Raw genomic sequence first — 18,401 nt, forward strand, 5'->3', positions numbered from 1 at the left:
GCATCTTAGTCAGCACTCATTGGCTGTGGTTATAAGGAGCATCTAAACTTGACCTCCTGCACTAAGCGTGAGCATACACAGGTGTGGTGTTAGCGCTGTTTGACAGTAATGAGCTTTGATTTCTACACAAAATGATAAACGTGGACTGTACCGGTGGCAAGAAGGTTATTGCATGACCTTTTTCAGGCATTTTCAAGGACATTATAGTACTAGTGATACTTTGCATTAGGGTTATTATCATTAACTAAAACTAAAGCCAAGTATAAACTCTATAATAGAGTTGCCTTGCTACTCTAGGATTAATGCACTGGCATTTAATAATCTACAAAGCTATCTTTTGACTTCATAAAATAGATTTTAATCTCTTTTTCCCTGGTTGAATAAAAGTTTTAAATAAATAAAACCAACTCAAAATAAAATATTAAATATTTGAAATTTTCATTTTGTTTAACTTGAGGAGGACTAAAATGACTAAAACCTTAATAAAATGTATAAAAACTATAGATATTTAAAAAAGAATAACAATGACAAAAACACCTAACAAAATAAAGGTTAAAAATAAATAAATAAAAAACATTAAAAAAACATTTTGTACAGTTTAACTTGAATGACTAAAATAAAAATCTTTTTTAATGTCTATAGTTTTTATTAATTTTTATTTTAGTAATTTTAGTCATTCAAGTTAAACTATACGAAAATGAAAATTTTGCAAAATTTTAATGTTTTTTATTCATTTATTTTTAACCATTATTTTGTTGTGTTTTGTCATTGTTATTCTTTTTCAATGTCTATAGTTTTGATTCAATGAAAAAAACACAACAAAATAAAGGTTATAAATAAAATAAAATACATTTTGTTAACTCTAAACAAATTTATTTCAGTTTTAGTCATTTTAGTACTTAAAGTTAAACAAAAGACATTTAAAAAAAATTAATTTTCGTTTAGAGTTAACGAAAATGTTTTTTATTTATTTCGAACCTTTATTTTGTTGCGTTTTTGTCATTGTTATTCTTTTTTAATGTCTATAGTTTTTTATTTTTATTTGAGTAATTTAAAATTTTGAATAAGTTAAACTAAATGAAAATTTAAATTTTGTAAAATTTTATTATGTTTTTTATTTATTTATTTTTAACCTTTATTTTGTTAATTGAAGTACTGAAATTACAAAAAAAATCAAATTTTATAAAAACTAGACATTAAAAGAAAAACAATGTCAAAACACTCAACAAAATAAAGACTATAAAAAAATCAAAACCCTTAAAATATTTAGTTTAACGATGTACTAAAATGACTAAAACCCAAATAAAATTTATAAAAACTATAGAAATAACAATGACTAAAACACACAACAAAATAAAGGTTAAAAATAAATAAATAAAAAAAACAATACAATTTTACCAAATTAAAATTTTCATTTAGTTTAACTTATTCAAAATTTTAAATTACTCAAATAAAAATAAAAATGAATAAAAACTATAGATATTAAAAAAGATTAACAATAACAAAAACTCACAACAAAATAAAGGTTAAAAAACCATTAAAAACATTATGTATTAAAAAAAAATATATATTTTCATTTAGTTTAACTAAAATGACTAAAACCAAAATAAAAATTAACAAAAATGATAGACATAAAAAAAAAATATGTCAAAAACACCCAACAAAATAAAGTTTATAAATAAATAAACCCATAAAAATGTTAATTCAAAATAAAATATTAACCCTTTAAGTACTAAAATTAGTGAAACCGAAATAAAAATAAAAATAATAAATGTTAAAATTAATGTTATCACCAAAACTTTAACTAAAATAAAAAAGCAAAATATAAAATTAAAAAACATTTAAAAATATTAATAAAAACTCTAATTGTGGGGATGTGAATGTTCATTTAGTATTATTTATGTACTTCTTATTTATATATAATTACCTGTCACACTAAAGGAGGGCAACAGCACACTATCGACACACACACACACACACACATACACACGTCCACCAAACACATTCTGAGTCTCATCAATAAGAAATGAAAGGTCTGTCACTTCAGGAGAGGCGAACACAAAAACAGACGCATTAGAGTTTATTTTGGTGAGTGAATCTTTGCAGAAACCCAGAGACGAAGCACAGCAAACACACAAAACCTAATTTCTGAAAGCCTTCTGTCACCTGCTCACATTCTCCGCTCCATTTACTCCTCCTATAATTACATCTCCTCCTATAGGCAAACATTTCACCCAACAACAAGTTCCCCGGGAAAGAAGCGGGAGCACTACAGCATTAATGGATGTAACCGGCTTCTGAAACAACAGCGAATCCTGTCAACTCGCACCCTCAGCACTCATTACAGATGCTACTGCACCACGCTACTCACTGACAGGGACATTATACCGCTTTTACACAACATTTATAAATTAATAGAAATAATAAAGATGTTCTACACCCCAAAATAGTCAAAATTTTACGTTTTCTAGGCTCTCAAGGCAGTTTTTTTGTTGCTGTGCCTTTAAGGGTGCGTTCACACTTGTAGTTCGGTTTGTTTGGTCCGGACCAAAAAACAAAAACAAAACATATAGTCCTGGTCCGCTTAGCGTTCACACTGGCATTTTTAACAGCGAACCTAAAGTTACCGAACCAAAGGCATAGGGATACGGTCTAGAGATGCTCCGATCACCAAGATCATGCCGATCACAGAATGGCAAGGGAATGGCAATCTTTTATCTATAATCTTGCAGAGTTTGCACCATTTGTAGAAATGAAACCAACTCTAAATTAACTGAGTCAAGATCTTGAAGAACCACCAAGTGTTTATTTTAGAAAATGAGATAACTTAAGGCTACTGTAGGCCATCTTTCCCAAATAAATGTATATAATAAATGTATATAATTATCTCACCTAAATATTTGATCATGCAGTGCATTTTTGTTTTTAAAAACAAATGTTCAGGTAGGTCTAACATTAGTATTGAGATAAGAAATACTAAAGACATTTAATAAGAAATCAAATGTAAATTAATATTGGTCTTCCCTGAATAAATTAAATTAGATTAATCCTTACACTTAAGGTTGCAAAAGTTAGTCATTCAAGAGCAGTGAGTGTCATAAAGGTTCATCAAACAACACAAGACAAAGAGAAACTCAGAGACAGCAGCAGTTTATTCGACAGCTGTCACTTTAAGAGCGAACACGGATACGGTTATATGCAGCTGCACAAACGTTCACTCGCGAGTCACGACGAGGTTTACGTGCACACTCGTCAAGACGGTCATTTATGCCGCGTTCCAGGCAACCCGTAACCCGTGTTTTTCCAACCTTCTACCCGTGAAAGTGGACTGGAACGGCAGTCAAACCTGTGACTTCCCACCCGTGAACTCGTACTAGATCGATGTACTCCCAGTTACGAGTTTTGACGTCACATAGCCCGCGAAGCAACAATGGCAGCCCCCTACAGATGCGGTGTTTATGAAACAAATATACAAATAACGTAAAATAAAAGGTATAACAGCTTTTCTTGCCGTCTGCGCTGTTTTTCTCCTCCGTTTCCCTCAAATAAGTAAGGAGTAAGCACCTTTGCCGATAGAAATGATTGTAAATGAGCCTACACCCCGTACTGTCCGCCACACTTTGTTTACATCAAACTACCACACAATTCCTTGCGCTCAGGCAGTTTGGCGTGACTTTGCCTGGAACACTACAAAGTCGTGAGTCGTGGTTTGAAGTTGTAATTTACGGGCTCAAAAACCTGCCTGGAACGCAGCATTAGTACATACATTTGTGTGTATCTGACCATTTCAGCGCAATTTGTACTCGCAAGCTTTTTGTGAGATGGCCTGTGTGTGTGTGTGTGTGTGTGTCTCCAGACCGTGCGCGCGAGTGCGGTTTGAACACTGGCAAGACTTAAAAATAAATGCAAATGATAAACTTTAGTGACGATGCGACACTGCCTCGATTGTGCAAAGTGGCAAATCCTGTGTCAACTGAGCAGCTCGATTTTAGTGTATATGCGATGCGCTGATGTGAAGCCATTTGAGCATTTTGAAAGGGAGAGAGAGCGCGCGCGCACGCGGTGATTCTGACGAAAAGAGGTAGTCTCGGTCCGGGCGCTCTTTGTGAACTTACGTCCCACAAAAAGTTTTCAAATGACTGCGTACGTTATTTAATATAGAAATATGAATTGTACCTCACCTTCAGCATTATAATTATTTTACCGCTGGAAAGAGAATGAGACGGTGTCGCTGCATGTCATGCCCCAGCTCTCACGGCAGGTGCGGGTTTATGTGTCGTCAGCTGCGATCGGTTCATGAGATCGGCCTTTTTGGAGACTGCCGATCAATCATCCCAAAGCGATTATCGACCGATCGAGATCGGTTGCCGATCAATCGGAGCACCCCTAATGTGGTCACAACCTGATTGGTCGGCTTTTAGGGCGTATATTTCGCGACGGAGCTGCTTACCGAACATTCAAAGCAATGCTGTGTGCTGGATTAAACACCATCATTTGGTTTTATTTTTACCAGCTGAGAACTCACGAAGAGCTCATCAAATGTTCAAAACATTCAGAACAGCAGCAGGATTTCCTCCGTTGAGGCACTTTACCTCCTCGCTGCTCCACGTTTGCCCTCTACTCATTTTGGACACACCGATCTCTCCACGTCGTTAAATCAGCTGACTTGTAGCGTCGCATCTTGTGACATCACGTCCTGTTTTTGGTTTGTTTACATGTCTTTGGTCTGTGTTGCATTCATATATCAATCGAACCGCACCAGATTTGGTTTGGAAGCGGGCCGAGACCCGTCTCTTTAGCGTCTCGCTCCGCTTGTTTGGTGCGCTCCAGGGTTCGGATGTGTTCAAATGAACCGCGCTAACCGAGCAATCGCACCAGGGTTCGTTTTAATCCAACCAAACATGACAAGTGTGAACACACCCTAAGGGCGTTTTCACACCTGAAAGTCTGCACCAAGGTCCGAACCGAAGTTCATGTTTTGATACATTTTATACATTCGGTTAGTTTTGGTTTGGTTTCACATTGCAATTATGCGAGCGCACTAAAGAACTTTACATGACACACTTGTGTCCTGTCGTCATCTTCTGTGTGGGAGGCATCTGGACATTGATTGGTTTGTAAACGGACGTGCGTCTGACGTCAGCGTCTTTGACAAGTTGAATGAACGGTCGCATATCGTTGCCACTATTGAACAGTGCGCACTGCTTGACTATTTTCTTTTCGTTACGTTTAAAAGTGGACATTTCAAGCTTTATATACACATATTTCTCATGTTTGTGAGAAGTAGCTGCTGAGTTTCGGTTTATTTGAGACGCGCTCCAGTTCATGTGTAAAGCATGTGATCGCTCCCGCGATTATTGTCTGCTATAGACTATTTGCTTCTTATTTATTAAATCCAGGCAATTATCTGATTAAACGTTGATTAAAATTAAGATACAATTTATACAAAATGAAATTCACATTAAAGAAAGGCTTTCTAAGCAAAATCATACAAAATTTCTTTCAAAATTATTTCTGACCTTCTGTCTTCTGACATATTGCGCATCTTTTCACTTTTCATAATCAATATAGCCGAGATGAAGTTTAAAAATAACATTATAATATTTAAACATAAACAGGAACTTCCTGTAAATGGTCTGAAAGTACGAACCATACAGAAAATGCTTTCACACTGGAAACTAACCGAACCTTTGTCCAGTTTGATCCGGACCGAGACTACCTCTTTTCATCGGACCAAATTTCGTCTGTTTGGTCCGGACCGTGGTACAGGGGAGGTTTCACACCTGTAATTTTGATTTGGACCAAACTGAAAAGTCAGAAAATCCGAACCAAACAAGGTAGGTGTGAAAGCGCCCTAAGACTCCTATATAGATGAGACGTATTCTGTACTTAGTAATTAAAATGCATGTGTAATTCTTCAGGCTGCAAACTATAAACACCTCAACAGGTTACATTTTCAGTTTTTTGACTCAAGACATGTAAACTTGCAAATGCAAGTTGTAACTGGTCTCGGCGGTCTAATGGTGCGTACACACCGGACGCGATTCGCGCGAATGATTTACATGTTAAGTCAATGCAGAGACGCAAAATGGCATTCTGCGACGCGATTCGCGCAAATTACGCGTATTGTGCGTTTTGAACGCACAATTCGGGCGAATCGCGGGAATCATGCGAATCGCTCAAGTTGAAAAATCTGAACTTTGCCGGATATTCGCGCCGCGTTAACCAATCAGGAGCTTGGAGAAAATCTGTATATTAATATCTGGTTCAGACAATATGATTATCACTGTGATAACATTAAATTACATGAAACACAACCCAGTCTCTTTTTGTTAAATGCAAGTTTATGTATGATCAATAATACAAAAGTATAAGTAATGTATAACAAGCTATACATGAAATAAAGCAAACAATTCAGTCAAACATTCAAAGTCAGTGCTAGTAGGCTAACGTTCCAACGGTAACGTACAGTTATAGCCTAAAAATAAAAAAGTAATGAAACCTCTCTTTGCCCTCAGCCTAAACGATTTGCCAGGGAACAAATTATAGATCCATGAGACCAAAGATCGGCCGTTACAAGACGAATTATAGCTCGAGACGCCACAGAGACATCAGAGCCAGCGGCAGACGGCAGAAGGACTGGCCGAGGAAAGGTTACTCTCGCCGGGGTTAATGAGCGCTGCTGATCCGCTGGAGCTCACAACTCCGAAACGCCAGATAAAATGTTCAAATAGGCACTCTTTAAATAAATAAACCACAGATTTGAGCTTTAAACAACTACATTATCGACTGAAAAAGTCTTAAAACTACGTTTTGTCACACATTAACAGTAGATTTTAACAAAAAAAGACATGTAAACACAGCCCATGTCAGCCATTTCTCAACGAGACGAGCCGCTGGCAGAAGCCCCGCCCATGACGCAAATTTGCGTCTGTTGTGCAGTGAATGTCACACGCGATTCACGCAAATTTCACGCGCGAATGAAGTGAGTAAACCCAAAATGTTCAAGCATCCACCTTTGCGTGATTAGCGCAAATTATTCGCACGAATCGCGTGCGGTGTGAACGCCACATAACAGCGCTTGTCAATGTCAAAATGACTGCGTTGGCCAATCAAATCAAAGGAGGCGGGGCTTTGCTAATTAGAGAAGCCAGGCATTAATTCCAGTGTGGCGCTTCAGTTGCAATGCGAAGCTAAACATTTAGGGCCCTATTTTAGTGATCGGAGCGCATGGTCTGAAGCTCATGGTGCATTTGCACTTAGGTCCGAATCCACTTTTGCTAATTTAAAAATGGGAAAAATGGTCGGCGCGTCCGGCTCATGGTCCAAAAGGGTTGTACCTCGTCTCAATGAGTCATGGGTGTGTTTTGGGCGTAACGTACAATAAATCAATCAGAGTCTCATCTCCCATTCCCTTTAAAAGCCAGCTGTTGAACTTCTATAGGCACACGCGACAGCGCTTCAGAGCGGCTCAATCCATCAATAACACACATTTATGAACTAATGTTGAGGAATAATGACAATTACTTTAGACGGTTGTTACTGCATATTTTATCTCCCTCATCTGAACTTGAATGAGCAGACGCAGACATTTCAAAATAAGAGTCCCGAGTATTTAAGAGTATTTCGAGCTTGTTTATAATTAAAAGTCACACATTATATACGCTTTTGGTTACACAATAAACTGTATTTAATTTCATTCCCATTTAGAGTCAGGAGGAAAGACTAAGAACAGTATTTTGACACAAATAAAGTATCAGGGTTATAATAGTTCACTAAAACCATTAAAATATATTAATTACTTGAAATTAAATAAATGTTAACTGAAATTTAAAAAAAAGAAACCAACTTATCTGAAGCTTTAGCTTAACCTGATATACTAACTAAAACAGAAGTACAACATTATAAAAACTATATATATGTTTAAAAAAAAAGAAAAGAAAAGTGAATTGAGCTCTTTCGTGTATTTTTGCGCTTGAACGCATTATGTCAAAATGTTGGTTTTGACATGTATTTCAGTATCAGTCGGTTATGTAATGCTTCTAATATGATCTAATATGACTTCTGACCTGTAATGTTGCCTGAATTATAAATCATACACTGTATGTTTGTTGGCCAGAGGAGAACTGGAGCCTGGTTTCTCCCAAAGTTTTTTTTTCTCCATTCTGTCACCTGATGGAGTTTTGGTTCCTTGCCACTGTCGCCTCTGGCTTTTGACTTGCTTAGTTGGGGACACTAAATATTCAACTATATTACTGATCTGCCTGCAATGACACTAGAGGTCGACCGATTCATCGGTTTTGCCGATTAATCGGCACCGATAGCTGATTGGTGGAACAATCGGTTATCGGCAAAAACCCACACCGATTGCTGGAGCGGCTGAGACGGGTGCGCTGTCTTTACACAGTACAAGAGCTCTGAGAAGGGTCTGCTGGCAGTATATAGCACGAGAGTGGCCTCTAGAGGCCAAATAAAAACTCACTGACGCCTTGAGTTTACATTCAAACGTGAGGCTGAACACTGACACAGAGAGCACTCACACATCAGATGCACGTTTAAAACACAACAGTGAAACGGTATGAATACAGAACACTATAGTACTTGTTGCCAAATCATTATAAAGTAATTCATTTCTTGACTAGATACTGCATTAACAGGTAAAGAACAGCAATGTGTATGTTTGTCAAGAGGACGCTAACATTAGCAGTACCTCAAGCAGCTTAAACAATGTGATAAAAACACACGCAAGTCGACCCAAATATTGCATATATAAAATGAGTGATGTGAGAAAGCAAACTGTATCGTCATGCTGCCGACAGAAACATAAACAAAGCAGAAATGCATTCGTTTTTTATTAGATAATCTCCTTCTAAAAAAGCAGACTGTCTGGATTTATATGAAAAGGTAACACTACAATAATATTCCATTTGTAACATTACCTAAGGTTAATAAATGCTGTGGAAGTATTGTTCATTGTTAGCATGTTAATTTCAACATTAAATTGAGTTTTAATTTTTATCTGGTAATCTTGGTTAATGCACTATGAACTAACATGAATAATCAAGGTATAATTGTATTGCTCATATTAATACGAGCTGTAAAAATGTATCATAATGCTTATAGTTCATGTAAGCTATACATCCTTGCTGCATAGGGACTTGTACGTGCATGAAATGTACATGCATGTTTCTAGGTTATAGGTAAAGAAACAAATTTGACCTGTAATATTTTAATGTTTCAATTATTTTCTGAAGAATTTGTTCTGTTAGAACTTCTCATTTTAATATTCATATTTCTATGTTTTTAATTTAGCACATTTTCATGGATCAGTACTGTTTTTTTATTTCTTGTTATAAAGTTCAGCACTGTTTTACTTATGTTTTTTCATCCGGTATCCATTTTAAAAACTATCGGTCGATTAATCGGTTATCGGCAAGTGCGGTCCAACCTAGTTATCGGTAAAATCCACTATTGGTCGACCTCTAATTGACTATATGAGAACTGGATGGCATCACTGTTTTCTCCAGAGCGGCTGTACAGCCGAATCAAATTCTGCATTATTTACCTGTTATCACTGTGAAGCTCCTTTGAAACAATCTGCATTTTATAAATCGCTACATAAATAAAGTTGACTTGACTTGTAAACACAATAACCTGCGTTCTGTCGGCTTATTGAAGTGTGCATGTGTTACTTGCATTGCTGTGTTATTGATTTGCATGCAAACTGGTAAATTAGGTTTCAATTTCAATAAAACAGATTTTTGGTAGTTATCATCGTATGTAAACATGCTCATTTCCTACGAATCAAGTTTTATGTGAGCTTTTTCCATCCATTTAGGAATTGGTTTCTGAAAGTGAGATGATGACAACAAGTCTTTGTTTTTTGCACAAGCTGGGACAAAGACTCATGTTTAAAAATACCTTTTAATATGTGGAAATATATTCCTAATTACGCAAGCACCAACCCAACCGCAAACTATAACCCTGACGTGACAAGTGACGCACGCAAACCCTTTTTCTTATGCCCAAAACAGTGATTTGATGGCAGGTATGTGGCAAATATGTGTGTCAGCATGTTATTACCCCGGTAGGAAGACAAGCTAATAAGACCCTATCAGGAGCAGCCCGTTCATGTCAAAGATCTTTTGTGTTCTGTATCATATTCACCCGCTTTGCATATTTAGCATCAACGCTCAGCCTATCATTAGCTCACAATCTCTCTCATCCCGGCACAAAGGCGCAGACCAGGCGAGCTCTTTGTTGAGCAAAATGTGTGTGTGTGTCAAATTAAGCAGACGAGTGTAATCCCTGTAACGGGCAGGGGCGAGAGCTGGCGAGAGTCCCGTTGGCTGTCAGCCGCCTTCCCCTCCTGTTGTTGGACGCGTAGGGAACCGAATAAATGACAGACCACCGCCCGCAATCTCCATCCCACACGTATCCTCATGGGAGGACAGAACGGCAGAGCCAAGTTGAGAAGATTTGAATGTGCATCTGGTCATTATCGCCAACTAGTCAGGCGATACCAGAACGAGAGCAGTGCGTTACCAGTGAATTTACACCAGCGACGCGAGCCAGACACTTTGACAGCTTTCCATTTTGTAACCATTAAACACTGGATGAATTTCACAAAACATGTCAAACTAGTCTAGATCATATTGCACCTCAAAGACAAAAGGAATAAAAGAAGAAAAAAGTATCATTTGCATAAAGAAAACGAAGCCCATTGTAGGATATTTAACATCGTTGAATATAAAACTAAATCAACACAGAAAAATTCATTCATACATTATTTATTCATTATTCATTATATTATTTGGCAGGATTTGTACACTGAATTTAATTTATGCTGATTTTACATTAAAAAAAATGTGTCTGAATAGGATTATTTTCATTAATGTAAAAAGAGATTAAATTATATTTTGCATGATAAAAATTAAGCCTTTTGCAGGATAATTAACATTACTGAATATAGAGCTAAATAAAAAAAAAAATATATATATATATATATATATGAATATATTTTAATATAACATATTATAAAAAAAAATTACTATAATATATTTTTTAATGAATATATTTCAATATAATATTTTTTATTATATATTTTTAAATTAATATATTTTAATATAATATTATATATATTAAACAAAAAGGATTTTCACTAATATAAAATATGAATATATTGAATATACAGCTAAATAAAAAAAAAAAAAATAAAAAATAAAAAAATATATATATATATATATATATATATATATATATATTTTTTTTTTTTTTTTTTTTTTTTTCATTCATTTAAAATGTAAAATTATATTTTGCATAATAAAAATCAAGCATCAGGATAATTAACATTATTGAATATAAATGTATCAATATGAATTAAAATAATATAAATAAATTCTGGGGTATTCATACATTATAAAAGTATTTGTACAAATAATTTATGATCATTTTAACTATATTAAAAATATAAATAGGGTTAATTTTCTTTATGAACATATTAAAATATTATGCATATATTATAAATGTTTTATTTGTAATATATACTAAAAATAAATACTAAATATAATTTATATATTTACATTTTTTTAATACAAAAATTGCAAAAATTGCTTTATTTTGCTTTGTTTTCTTTTCTTTATGAACATACTATAATATCATGCATATATTTACATATTTATTTGTACTATATATGTATATATACTAAAAATAATTTATGCTGATTTTATTTTTTTTAAATACAAAAAATTTAATTTTTTTTATTTTCTTTATGAACATTTAAAAATATTATTATAAATATTTCTTTCTTCTGATCAGATTTTGCGAGATTCACCCGGTTGCGTTTAATTCAACGTAATAAATATCAAAAGTGCTGTTTTTATATTACACTCATATAATAAGGATTCAATGCCAAGGGAAATTGTAAACTGTAATGTGGTTGAAAACACAATTTAGAGAGACACTGGCAGCCAATGTGAGGAATAGAGATATCCACTCTATATAAATCAATACTGAAGCCTACAAAACTTATGAAGAAACACATGAAGAAATGGCTCCCCCCTGTGCCAGCAGAACTGTAGTAAACTGTGAATCCTCAAGGTCTGGGTTCTTGTTAGTGGTGTCTCTCGTTTGTGTGATGGTGTTACTCACCGTACTGGGCTTCTCTCTCCTGCAGCTCCAGTTTGATCTGGTTATGTTGCTCCTCCATGCGGGTCAGATCGTGTCCACTTCCTGTGCCCAGCGCCTGCAGTTTCCTCACCAGCCCCTCCAGACGATCTCTCTCTCCGTACACACTCCTGATCTCTGCCTTCAGTTCTTTTGCACTGCTGAAGTCATTTCCTGCAGCAAGAAAAAAAACAGATGCATGCAAATGTACATTAAAGTTGAAAAACATCAAGTTCAAAAAGCCAACAGAAGTCATAGTAATATCTATAGGCCACTTTGGCATGTCATATTCAGCATACTATGATTTGGGACACTCGTCACACACTGTATAATACAGACAGCAGTCTTAAAAGAGGTGTTTACAACCTTTTTCTGAAGAGAAAGCAATTTGCCACGATGAGTGTTTTCATCATGTTGTCATGTGCTGGTGTGTTTATACGTGGTATTTGAGTGCAAGTTCGTATTGGTATTTGGGTTTGTTCGAGTATGAGTTAAGAGGAATATTGATGCTTGACTTAGCAAACATGACTGTTTAAGCATTTCTGTAGTACCGTCGACATTGGCGGAACTAGACTTTTATACATGGGGTGGCCAAGGCTACTTAAGGGGGTCCATAGACCGTGAAAGAATATCATGTGTAATTTGTTTTCATTGTTTTGACCGATGTAACATTGCATTCTAATAAGTAAACAACCAAAATTGTAGAAATTTCACAATTCTTGATTCCAACGAATATTCTACAGCAAAAACTACAAGTGGCTACATAAATGTAAACCATTATTGAATACAAGTGAACAGTCAGCCATAAAGTGAGAACAGTGCTAAGAACTAGAAAAAAAAGTTTGTTGAGACAAACTTTAAGTTGGCTTGAGAAAGCCTGACCAGAAAGTTTGAAGAAGTTTAAAGAAAAAGTTAGATTGATAGATTAGTTGAAAGAAAATAAAGATTAGTTGAAAGAAAATAAAGATTAGTTGAAAGAAAATAAAGATTAGTAGAAAGAAAGAAAGAAAGAAAGAAAGAAAGAAAGAAAGAAAGAAAGAAAGAAAGAAAGAAAGAAAGAAAGAAAGAAAGAAAGAAAGAAAGAAAGAAAGAAAGAAAGAAAAGAAAGAAAGAAAGAGAGAAAGAAAGAAAGAAAGAAAGAAAGAAAGAAAGAAAGAAAGAGAGAAAGAAAGAAAGAAAGAAAGAAAGAAAGAGAGAAAGAAAGAAAGAAAGAAAGAAAGAAAGAGAGAAAGAAAGAAAGAAAGAAAGAAAGAAAGAAAGAAAGAAAGAAAGAAAGAAAGAAAGAAAGAAAGAAAGAAAGAAAGAAAGAAAGAAAGAAAGAAAGAAAGAAAGAAAGAAAGAAAGAAAGAAAGAAAGAAAGAAGGATTAGTTAGAAAGAACGAAAGGAAGAAAGAAAGATGGATTATTTAGAAAGAAAGAAATATATTGGATGGATGGATGGATGGATGGATGGATGGATGGATGGATGGATGGATGGATGGATGGATGGATGGATGGATGGATGGATGGATGGATGGATGGATGGATGGATGGATGGATGGATGGATGGATGGATGGATGGATGGATGGATGGATGGATGGATGGATGGATGGATGGATAGATAGATAGATAGATAGATAGATAAAAGCTTAATTGAGTATCAATGGCTTCTAGCAGTTTAAGTTAAACAGTTCAAACAGTCATGAACCTTTGGTCAATGAAAGTCTATGGGATTTTTATGATATTTAATATTAATTTTTAGGAAAACCGTGAGTTAGAAAAGATATAGCAACTCGAGTCAGAACAGCTTGAAGGTCTGAGCCAAGTTTGGAGTTTGTAGAGTTAAAGCTCTAGGAGGAGATAGAGTCCGAAATTTGGGTAAGAAAAATAATAATAAGTTTATTAGGATTTCAGTAAGTTGGCTTTCTCAAGCCAACTTAATTAAGTGATTTAAATGAATGGTAAATGGACTGCATTTTATAAAGCGCTTTCAACAGAGCATGGCCATCCAAAGCGCTTTACATATTGCCTCACATTCACCCATTCATACACTGATGGCGGTGTCATCGTGTACAGCAAACAAGCTAAAAACACAAAAATAAGATGGCGGGGATCGAACCACAAATCTTCTGGTTTGTAGACAACCTGTATGAACCCCTGAGCCACTGCCGCCCCTATGAAGATTCAGGTCTAACAGTATTTCAGGTACAGAAATTGCAGAGGTGGAAAGTAACGAATTACATTTACTCGCGTTACTGTAATTGAGTAGTTTTTCTGTGTACTTCTACTTTTTTAAGTAGTTTTAAAAATCTGTCATTTTACTTTTACTTAAGTATTTTTTGTTTGAAGTATTGTACTTCGTTACATTTTAAACCACATCCGTTACTGAGTAAAAATAAATAATACAAACCGCGATCCGGAAACGACTGCATTGAACTGAAGGCGGGAGAAACACGCAAAAATCACAAAAAGATGAGACGGACGGACAAGACAGACGTCAGACCCAGCTGAAAGCGAAACGCCGTTGTGAACCCCTGGATAGTATGGAAATGCTTTGGATATAGACAAAAAATAGCCAGGTGTTGTCCTGGAGCAAATCAAATTAGCAAAAAAATGTTGATGCAAAGGAAGAAACACATAACATGTTCGGGGACACCATCCCTCTGTGCGGATAAAGGTAACGTTACGTTTATAACTTAAGGCCGAATGATTTCTGTGATGCAGAGGGAATCCCGGAATCCAGACATGACATTTTAATTTACAGTAACGTAAAACACGCAAACGGATGGATGGATGAATACATCGAAAATAGAGCTGTACAATAAATCAAATCACGACATGCATGGTCTGTGAATATTAAAGCTCAAAACACTGCTATTTAAATATATAATCTGCTTGTTCTGTCTCTGTGTGAATGAGCAGCGCCGTTTCTCCTACTAGCCTACATACTCAAGTACGCAATGCTTGTGGTGATTAACGTCCCACAAACCATATTTGGACATGAACATATCCAGAGCTGATCTGAGACCCCCTAATGAACATTTTCATCATTTTATTTGATTAAAAACCATTGTCAAATACACTCTGAAACAGGTCAAAATAAACGTTTGGTTTAGATGAAATTGTGACAGAAAATATATCACTATTGTAGGCCTACAATAGAATACTTGTCAAAATAATAATATTAATAACAAAAATAATAATTCATAATTTCAACATTATGTAAAAATATATATTTTTAAATCCATGGTTTAATTTAGTAAAACTGTTTTGCAGCGCTTTGCCAAAAAATGAAAGGATAAAAGTTTGTTACATTTTACCACCGTTTTGGTAGGATAATGTATTTGTATTCAATCATAAAAAGAAAATTTCATAGGACTCTATTTTTCTTAAAGTTGTTAATCGAATTCATAATAATTTATTTAATTTAGTTTGTTAGACATGTTTTATTGAAATTTTAATAAAACAAATTTTTTTTAAATGTTTTCCATTAATTTAACGACATTTTACTGGTGATAATAACCATAATTTATACATACAGTTTATTTATTAAACAATTAATACAGTGATGCTGTGAAACGGATGTTTTCATATCGTGAAAACCTCATTCTATTACAACCCTACACAGGAGATTCCCTACCCCGCTGTTAAAAAAAGTAACTCAGTAACAGAGTACATTTTAAATCAACTACTTTTTACTTTTACTTGAGTAAATTTTTAGACCGGTACTTTTACTTGTACTTAAGTAAAATTTTATTGAAGTAATAGTACTTTTACTTGAGTAGAATATTTTGTTACTCTTTCCACCTCTGAGAAATTGAATAATCAAACATAAAATAACTTGGCATAATCTTCACTGTATATGAATTCAATATAGATGAATGCATGTTAAAACTACAAAAGTTATTCAGTAAAGATCAGTGGGTGTGATTTTTTTCTTTTGTTCTTTGATTAACTTTAATGACAGACTGAAGCAGGTGCGGTCACTTTTAGACCAAATGCACAATGTTGAATCCAAAATCCGATTTCATCCGAAGACATAGCCGACTGTATTAACTATGATACTCGCTATTTTTGGCATACCTTTGTGCATATTTATCCATTCAAGTGCAAGACGTGCTCTCTGTTTTCGTGCTATTGATGAAGCGGCATATGTCGCGCACCAGATGTGTCGCGTTCTCATGTTCAAGCCGGCAATGCAAAACGGTGAATCTAATCACCATACAGGCAAAAAGGTTGACTTCAAGAATGAAAATCGATGTGTTTTGCTGTAAAACTGCACAAACGGAAACAAAAAAAGCGCAAACTATATAACATCTTTCCATAAACACAGACTTTACACAGAAAGAAAAATCCTTAAATGTCTATACACACTCTTCCATGCAGCCTAGAGTGAAGTGAAGTCCTTATACATTAACAACGTTTTAAGACAAATTGCGTAGAAATAGAGACAGAGCGTATTTAGGCCACGCCCACACCGGGGGGGAAAACAATCCAATGCTCTCCATTGACTTTGCATTGCGGGAGGCTGCATCCTTGTCATTTCTGACTTATAACAAAAAACAGAACAATGTCTAAAAGCTGATATGTGACAAAGTGTACAGCAAACAAGCTAAAAAACACAGAAGTAAGTTTTTATAAGCTGTCGACCCAAAAAAAATGAGACTTTAAGGAAACAAAAGTGGATAAAGGCAGTAAAACGTGACGCTTCAGCAGGAAGAATGGGTAAATTTTGGGATCCTGACACTCAGTATGCCTATGTGTGCAGTAAATATGTTGTCACTGTTCCAAAGTCAAATATCCAAATGTCAGTTTTATATATTATATTTCCTGTCACTGATTATGTCCCCCTCTAGTGGGTGTGGCTCTCAGTGTAATATAACGTGTCTCAGCGCTCTGTCTCAATGGCCTGTATCCACTTTTTTGTCTTTAAACGCTCGTTTTTTGGGTCAATAGCTTATAAAAACTTCTGGGTTTTTGGTTGTGGGTTTTGTTTAGCTTGTTTGCAGTTCACTTTGTCACATATCAGCTTTTAGACATTGTTCTGTTTTTTGTTATAAGTCCGAAATGACAAGGAGGCGCTTCACGCAATGCAAAGTCAATGGAGAGCGTCCGATTGTTTCCCCCCCGGTGGGCGTGGCCTTCAAATTATGACGCGTGTCGCTCTGTCTCTATAGAAGACTATGAATGACGGTGCAGGATTGTTAACAACTCTGCGCTCCTGCGCAACCCCTTGTATTATTAATCATCTGTTTGGCAACTAACTTTAATATTCTCTTAACACTCAGCGTTAATACATGAACAATGTGCCGCGCCACCGCACGTCAAAATACACGCTTCTTTCAATAGGAGGTGATGTGGAAGTAGCGACTAGCGATCTAAATTTTGGGGTGGCCAGTCAGATGCCAGGTCCAGCCTGTAGTGCCACCGTGGACACCCCTCTGGCTCCACCACTGACTACCAAGTATATTCGGTATCGGTACCCACTAATAGGCAACTGCGTTCAGTCGCTTCAGTGTTTATCTAAGCGCAGGGCTCCAGACTGTAGCTGAATATATACGATATATAATATATATGAATATATTACTCCTGCATGTTCTCTGTCTCTGTGTAAATGAATGGTGCAGACGCGCGGTTTCATATGCGGCGCGCACACACACACACACACGTTGGGTTTTCATGTTTTATGGGGACTTTCCATAGGCGTAATGGTTTTTATACCGTACAAACCGTATATTCTATCCCCCTACACTGCCCCTGCCCCTAAACCTACCCCTCACAGGAGACATTCTGCATTTTTACATTTTCAAAAAACATCACAGTCTGATTTATAAGATGTTTTCCTCATGGGGACCTAAAAATGTCCCCACAAGGATGAGGATTTCGGATATTGCCATCTTTGTGGGGACATTTTAAAATGTCCCCACATCGTAGGGATTACCACTCCACACACACACACACACACACACACACACACAACACTCGTTGTCTTTTTAGCGTCTGCCGTGTCACTACATGAGGACATGAACGCATAAACTTCATAAATTCCGCTCTGAGAGTCACTTCATGAGCATTTACCGTTTCATTTGAGAAACTGTCATGAGATGAACACAGACACTCAAAGGTCTTCACGGCAACCCGTCAAAATAAAAGTTTGGTTTAAATTAAAGAAATTGACAGAAATATATTGTACAGTTGTACAGTAGATTTAGCTATGTCTCAATAACACTAATAACACTACTCCTAATAATAATTA

The 18,401-nt window shown here is 35.6% G+C and overlaps 1 protein-coding gene across 2 annotated transcripts in view; it reads right to left on the minus strand.

Annotated features, from left to right (window-relative positions):
* disc1 (DISC1 scaffold protein) overlaps window positions 1–18,401 on the minus strand; it is a 111,807-nt gene that overhangs the window by 47,027 nt on the left and 46,379 nt on the right. For both annotated transcript variants that reach the window (XM_079843597.1, XM_079843598.1), the window contains exon 9: window positions 12,151–12,339. In XM_079843597.1, coding sequence (XP_079699723.1) covers window positions 12,151–12,339 — 189 coding nt within the window. The remainder of the gene's footprint in view (window positions 1–12,150; window positions 12,340–18,401) is intronic.

This window comes from Gobio gobio (assembly GCF_949357685.1).
Source record: "Gobio gobio genome assembly, chromosome: 18".
Classification (NCBI taxonomy): domain Eukaryota; kingdom Metazoa; phylum Chordata; class Actinopteri; order Cypriniformes; family Gobionidae; genus Gobio; species Gobio gobio.